The 8,037-nt window shown below is 41.5% G+C and overlaps 1 protein-coding gene across 1 annotated transcript; it reads right to left on the reverse strand.

Moving 5' to 3' along the window:
* Positions 1-8,037, reverse strand: LOC121630253. Its single transcript, XM_041970420.1, has 2 exons — positions 7,934-8,037; positions 1-753 (listed from the first exon to the last, which is right to left on the reverse strand). Exons 1-2 carry the CDS (start codon positions 7,962-7,964, stop codon positions 341-343), a joined length of 444 nt encoding a protein of 147 aa, XP_041826354.1. The 5' UTR covers positions 7,965-8,037; the 3' UTR covers positions 1-340.

Below are 8,037 nucleotides of genomic sequence, written 5' to 3' on the forward strand. Positions count from 1 at the left end.
CAAAGAGAAACATCTGAGGAAAACAAAAGCAGTAACTGGAGATTTGGGTGAATTTATCATCTTCACAGCTCACAAAATGGAGACATTTTAATCAGATAAAGAAACTGTGATCAGCAGACTCCGAGCAAACCAAACACCAACCTATTAAAGTTACTAGTTAAGGTGCCATCTTTCCCACACCTACGGCTTTTCAGCCAGTAAATATTCACACATTCGGCTGGAATTTTTTCCAAGTAGGATAAAAATAGGATTAAAATCCAGCCATGCAGCAGAATGTGAACATGAGACTGTGGTGTGAAATGTTTTCCTGTCTTCATAAACACTGGTGTGAGTATTACAACTAGGTCAGAGTGTAGTCAAACTGGCCCTTCTCCAGACCATCCAGGCCATCAGCCCAGGTTGAGGTCGGCATGCTCCGGTACGGATCCAGCAGGATCCGGAAGCATCGCACGATGAGGATGAGAAGGAAGACAAAGAGGAGAATCACAAGGGCAAATGTAGTCTTCTGCTCCAGGGACATGGCAGTGACGACAGAATCAGATGAGGAAGAAGAGGAAGAGGAGGAAGAGGAGGAGGAGAGGGCTACAAAGTGTCCCCCAGCAGAGTACAGCAGAGAGGAGAGAGCCGAGGTGAAGGGCTCTCCCTCCATCTTCCAGAACCAGAGGAGAGTAGAAGGGATAAGACAGTGGTGGGGGCGCTGTGGCATCCTGGTCACAGAAGCCCAGTCCAGACCCTGTCCATGGACTGACCCGTCTGGGGAGACACAGCAGACACAACTGCTCATTGACTTTAAAAAGGATTATTTCACCAAGATGACCAAAGTGGTGACCAGTCCAGGTTAACCCTACCTCTCTCCTGACTCCAGATGGATAGATTCCAGCCCCCCCAATTCCCTGAACTGGACAAAGCCGGTACAAAAAATGGATGGATGAATTAAAAAAATAAAAAGAACTAGAAGCACTCAGAAAGTGCAAACCTTCACCAAGTCATTTTCATTTGTTTTTGCCAATGATTGTAGGCAGTATATTTGAGTTCCAGCTCTAGTGGCAAATTATCCCTATCTCCACATAGTAAAGTATTCTTAAAAAAATTCCTGAATCCCGGCGGTGATCTGGGTCACACCCAAAATCCTATCTCTTGTTCCTTATTCCAATTCTGAGATTTCATGAAAATTTACTCAGAATCAGTCCATAATTCTTAGAGTTATGTTGGCGGAGGTAATAATGATGTTGGGAATGATGCTGATAATAATACTGGGTATGTTCCAGGGTAATAATGCGAAGGATGAAGCTGGGAATGACGGTGGGAATGATGCTGGGTATGATGCGGGAATGATACTGGTAATGATGATGCCAAGTTGATGCTGGGAGTGATGATGGGTAAGATGCTGGTAATGATCCAGATAATGATCCTGGTTATGATCCTGTTGATGATGCTGGGGATGATGATGGTAATGAGAGTGGGAATGATGCTGAGTATGATGGGAGTGATCCTGGTAATGATGCTGGGTGTGATCCTGGGAATGATCCTGGTGAGGATGCTAGGGATGATACTGCATATGATTCAGGTAATGATTGTGGGAATGATGGTAGGTATGAAGCTAGGAATGATGCTCAGATGATGCTGGGAAAGACAGCAGGAATGATGCTGGGCCTTATGCTGGGAATGATCCTGGGAATGATGCTAGGAATGATGCCAGGTGTGATCCTGGGAATGATGCTAGGGATGATACTGGGAATTAACCTCAAAATTATGCTGGTAATAATGCTGGAGTTGAAGCTGGGAATGATGCTGGGGATGATGCTGGGAGTGATGACAGGTATGATCCTGGGAATGATGCTGGGAATGATGATAGGGATTATTCTGGGAATAATCCTTGTAATTATGCTGAGGTTGAAGCTGGGAATACTCCTGGAGATTATCCATGTAATGATGCTGGGGTTGAAGCTGGAAATGGTCCTGGCAATGATGCTGTAAATGATGCTAGTAATGACGCTGGGTGTGATCCTGAGAATGATCCTGGTGATTGTGCTGGAGATGATGCTGCGGTTGAAGCTAGGAATGCTGGAAAGGATGCCGAGTTGATGCTGGAAATTATGCTGGGTATGATCCTAATAACGATCCAGGTATGATACTGGGAATGATCCTGGTAATAATGATGGGAATGATGCCAGATATGATCCTGGAGATGATGCTGGGGATGATGTTGGGGATAATGCTAGGGTTGAAACTGGGAATGAGGCTGGGGATGATGCTGGGTATAATTCAGGTAATGATGGTGGGAATGATGCTTGGATGATGCTAGGAATGATGGCAGGAATGATGCTGGGCATTATGCTGGGAATGATGCTGGTGATGATGCTGAGAATGATCTAGGTAATGATGCTGGGTGTGAGCCTGGGAATGATCTTGGTGATGGTGCGGGGATGATGCTGGGGTTAAAGCTGGGAATGATGGTGGTAATGATGCTGGGTGTGATCCTGGGAATGATTCTGGTGATGATGCTGGGGATGATGCTGGGGTTGAAGCTGGGAATGATCCTGGTGATGATGTGGGGATGATGCTGGGGTTGAAGCTGGGAATGATCCTGGTGATGATGCGGGGATGATGCTGGGGTTGAAGCTGGGAATGATGCTGGTAATGATCCTGGGTGTGATCCTGGGAATGATTCTGGTGATGATGCTGGTGATGATGCTGGGGATGATGCTGGGGTTGAAGCTGGGAATGATGCTGTCGATAATGCTGCGTATGATTCAGTTAAAGATGGTGGGAATGATGGTGGGAATGACGCTAATGTTGGTAATAATGCTAATGATGCTGGGTTTAATGCTGGTAAAGATGCTGGGAATGTTTACTAAGGTGGAAGTTATGTTGGGTTCCTCCAGCTGCGGATATGTATTGTCTGTGTTCTGTAACCTGATGGTTTTGGTATTTATTTCTCTTGATTTCTGACAGATAACCTCCTAAATCATTAACTGCTCTCCTTTCTCTCTTTGATATTTTTTATGACTTGAATAACTGAACTAAAAATTCATTTTTTGTTGGATTCAGTCTTAACAGCAACAATTTTTCAGCAGTTCATTCTTAGTGATATGTCCATGACAGACCTACACATTATTATTATTTTTTCTTTTACTAGTGCACAATTGTAGGTAGGATTGATGTTACAATACTAAAAAGTTGGAACTCTGTTTAAACTATAAATTAAAACAGAATTAAAAGATTTATACATCTCATCAAGCCATATTTTATTCCCTGTAGAACATAAACAACATATTAGATGTTGAAACTGAGACATTTTACCATTTTCTGGACAATATGAGCTTCACCTGCGTCACAACCTCCTCGTCAGTTCTATGTACCATGTAGAAGTGGCTAAACTAATTACTGGAAAATTCCTTATGCTTGTTTTTATTTTTCCAATCAATCTATCATGAAAGGGATGGAGCTTCTTTCAAAGTTTCTCATGAAGTCATAAAAAGGGAGAGAGATCAAAGGATTTAATGAAAAGTGTCTTGTGAACATTTGGTTGAGATAAAAAGGAGCTAAGTCAGACCATGTCAGAGTTTGGAAATCACTTTCCTTTGGTTGGTTAGGGTCCTTCTTTGAGGTGAGCTAATGTTAAATCTTCATCCACCAGGATGTCCTAGCTATCTTTCTGATAAAGACCACATGATGAAGACTGGACTTCTATGAAGATCTGGGCCATCATAGTGTCAAACAGCCATCCCACCTGCTTTCACCATCCACACAACAGGAAGTTCTACACTTCCAAGATTTTCCATGTTTCCATCGACTTGGATGTGTAGAAGTTGGTCTGAAGCAGCAGAAAGTTCCAGATATCAGGAACTGAGCTGATGGTTACTTTTCTGATTCAAAGACTAAATCATTCCTGATCCCCCAACAACCACATCAGGATCCAGTCTACCACCACCAGACAGTAGACCAAGGCATAGCAAGTTTATTTGTATATCACAAAAATTCCAGCTTAAAAGAACCAGATGCAGATCTGGGCACTGACTAAAAACTAGTTCCATGCAGCAGAGAACAGGTGGGTCTTTAACCTGGATCTAAATAAACTGAATATTTCAGCTGATCTGAGGTTTTCTGGGAGTTTGTTCCAGACATGTGGAGCATAAATCACTCAGAGCTTTATAGACCAGCAGCAGAACTTTAAAGTGTATTCTCTGATGGACCGGCAGCAGGTGTAAAGACCTCAGAGCTGGACTGATGTGGTCCACTTTCTTGGTCTTAGTGAGGACTCAAGCAGCAGAGTTCTGAAGCAGCTGCAGGTGTCTAACCTGTAAAACCTGTAAAAACACTGTTACAATAATCAAGCCGACTAAAGATGAAAGCATGAACTAGTTTTTCCAGGTCCTTGTTGAGACATCAGATCTTTTACCCTTGATATATTCTGACTTTGTGATTCCCTTAATGTTTGTTTTCAAAGTTAAGGTCTGAGTCCATCAATACACCCAGATTTCTGGCCTGGTTGGTGGTTTTTAGGTGTATACACTGAAGCTCTGTGGTGACCTTTAATAATTTCTCTTTGGCTCCAAAGACCATCACCTCAGTGTTATTTTTGAAAGTTCAGACACATCCAGTCATTAATCTCCTCAGTGCATTTACCAAGAGCCTGTACGGTGCCTCGGTCTCCTGGTGACATTGTAATATATACCTGTGTGTCATCTGCGTAGCTATGGTAACTAATGTTGTTGTTCTTTATGACCTGTGCCAGCGGGAGCATGTAGATGTTAAAAAGAAGAGACCCCAGGATGGAACCTTGAGGAACTCCACATGTAATTCTTGTCTGCTCAGATGTAAAGTTACCTATTGACACAAAGTACTTTCTGTTCTCTAAATAAGATTTAAACCAGTGTAGTGCAGCGACAGAGAGACCAGAACTGATCCCCTAACTACCACATTAGGATCCAGTCTACTACCACCACCAGACAATAAACCAGAACTGATATCCCTACTAACACATCAAACTACATTCTGCACCCAAAACAACCAACTTACTTTCAATGGACCATTCTGAACTTGTAAATATTTCCACTTGGTGATCCAGAGTATTAATGTAAAGATCTTTTATTCCTCATGTCTCTCTAAATACCCCCCATAAAAGTCTAGCTCCACCAATAGGATCAGGCCTGTTAAAGCTTTTGAGCACAGATCTCAGATCCAGATGTTTTGTTTTAAAGCAACACTACATTACTGTCCAACTATAAAACTCTGTGTTTTACAAGATGGATGCCACATTAGCTGTTAGACGGCACCAAAGAGAGAAAATCTGCCAATGTTCAGTAGTCTGGCTTTAATCAAAAGTAGATTTTAATCAATTCATATTAAAAAAAACTGCACAGTATTATTATTATTTTTCAAACAAAGAAATTACAGTAATAATACTTTCCAATAATTTGCAGATGACTTTAAAAAAGCTAAAACATTACTTTAAACATTACATTAAAACATACCACTTAAAGCAATTACTGGCAATTACAGTCATATAAATGAGTAAAAGGTAGAAACCAGTAAAAATAACAGTAAAAAAACAAAAAGGAAATGGAAAACTCAACAGAATTAAATAAAATAAGAGTCACAACGTCTTACTTAGTATTATAACTGTATATAAATAGGTTTTATACTTTTTATATATATATACACTGCTGTTCAAAAGTTTGGGGTCAGTTCCCTATTGAATCCCATGGCAAAGTGACCCCAAACTTTTGAACAGTAGTGTATATATATATATATTTTATACAGGAGGGAGCTTATTCCAGAGTCACCCCACTGTTTACATCTAGATCAGGGTACACTGATTAAAAGCCAGATGGGTAACCTAAAGCCCTTCCATTCTCACAAACAGTTAAAAGCTCAGAATTGTTAAGTGAATTTGTTAGGAGTAATTTTACATAAGCAAAAAAGACTATTTGAAATAAGCAACCGTGAATCAGAGTCCAACTGTGGACTTGACTACAGTTTGTTCAGAATTTAACTACTGGGCTATTCTTGTCTGGCCCACTTACAATGGTTCTATGTACACATCAGAATAATGTCCAAGATCCTCATAATTACATTCATGGTTTTCTTTTCTAAAACTCTGTCTGTAAAATGTTTCCTCTGTTGTTAAGAAGCTGTGGAGTTTTTATTTTCTGTATGTGTTTTACCAAAGGATGAAGCAGCTAAACATCAAACCATATTAGCAGTGACATACATCCATTTCTGTTGTGTCTCTGACTTTCTTCCTCTCCTGTCTCATGCAGGATATTTTAATTCAGGGCTCGCTTTCCCTGAAGGAGCAGAGGTTTGTCCTTCATCAAACCTGAGGGCCAAACTGAACCTGCTTCTATAAAACCAGCACATTTACGGGTCTCTTTTTGACTCTAAAGTAAAAAACATGACAGGATCACAGCTGCAACAGCTCCAGTGAGTATGTGGATCACATCCATGTTGCATTCGTGTAAAGTTGCATCATATGAGGAACCAGAATTAACAAGAAGGCCAGTTCAGCAGCCGGACTCTTCTCCTGTGAAGCCATGCTGCTGTGATGGATGCAGGATGTGGTTCAGCATTGTCTTGCTGAAATCTGCAAGGCCTTCCCTGAAAGAGACGTTGTCTGGATGGGAGCAGATGTTGCTCTAAAACCTCCATGTACTTTTCAGCATTGATGGAGCTTCACAGATGTGGAAGCTGCCCACGCCATAGGCACTAATGCAGCCCCATCCCATCAGAGATGCAGCTTTTCACCTGTCCACTGATAACAAGCTGGATGCTCCCTCTCCTCTTTAGTCTGCAGGACACGCCGTCCATGCTTTCCACAAACTAGTTCACATCTTCATCCAGGTTTCCATTTTGCCTCAGACCATTTTAAATGAGCTTTGGTCCAGAGAAGACGGCACTGGTTCTGGATCCTGTTCACATCTGGTTTCTTCTCTGCATGATGGAGCTTTAACCTGCATTTGTGGATTTCAGGGTGAACTGTGTTCACAGACAGTGGTTTCTTCTTGAGTCTTCCTGAGTCCATGCAGTGGTTTCCAGTAGAGAATCATGTCTGCTTTTAATGCAGACATGCACCAGCATTCAGTATTGTCCCAAACACACAGAGATTCCTTCTGATTCTCTTAATCTTTTAAAGATAATTTACACTGTAGATGGTGGATCTTCAAAGTCTGAGGAACATTTTTCTGAAATTGTTCCAGTTTTAGAGCCAGTTTGTTTCAGATTGGTGAACCTCTGTCTATCTTTTCATGAGAGAGACTCTGTTTCTCTGAAATGCTCCTTTTATACCAGTCATGTTACTGACCTGTTGCCAGTTAACCTGATTAGTTGTCAAATGTTCCTCCACTTGTTTCTGGTTTGTACAGATTACTTTTCCAGCCTTTTGTTGCTCCTGTTCCAACTTTTGCCAGAAGTGTTGCTGCAGCAGATTCACTCATATTTTCCATCACATTTTGAAATGTCTCAGTTTCATGATATGATTATCTTCTGGGAATAAAATATGAGTTGATGAGATTTGAAAATATTGCATTTTATTTTATTTTATTTACAGTTCACAGAGTCCCAACTTTTTTTAAATTGGGGACATCTAAGGGATGATTACTGTTCTTACTTTTTCAACATGATTATTTGACATTTTTATTAATTTAATATGCAAATTTCATAGAGAAAAATGCTGAGATGATGTTCCTCTGTCAGCTGATACCACCTGATCCTGAAGCTTCCTCAGAGGTGTTCTGAATGTGGGGTCATGCAGCAAAACGCTTCAACACACAATGACAGAATCGAACCAGGACACCTGAAGCCGCGCGCGCACACAAACATACACCATCATCATCACTCAACAAGTGCAGAACATCACGCTGACGAGCTGTCGCAGAGACAACATGCACACACGCGCACACGGTGCACAAACCAGCAAAGTGAGAAATACCGTGATGCGTTCGGGCGGATGTCGGATCCATTTCCAGAGTTAGAGGAAGAACTGGAAGGTTTGGTCCATTCCGCCTTCAGCTTCCCTCGTCACAGTCGGCATCC

Source organism: Melanotaenia boesemani, chromosome 19 (assembly GCF_017639745.1).
Source record: "Melanotaenia boesemani isolate fMelBoe1 chromosome 19, fMelBoe1.pri, whole genome shotgun sequence".
NCBI lineage: Eukaryota > Metazoa > Chordata > Actinopteri > Atheriniformes > Melanotaeniidae > Melanotaenia > Melanotaenia boesemani.

Excerpts from the sequence above, each read along its gene's own strand:
- LOC121630253 (XM_041970420.1), bottom strand. The coding sequence starts at position 7,964 with ATGGATCCGACATCCGCCCGAACGCATCACG. Across the intron at positions 754-7,933 it reads ATCCGCCCGAACGCATCACG|ACGGGTCAGTCCATGGACAG; the intron begins GTATTTCTCACT and ends GTGTCTCCCCAG.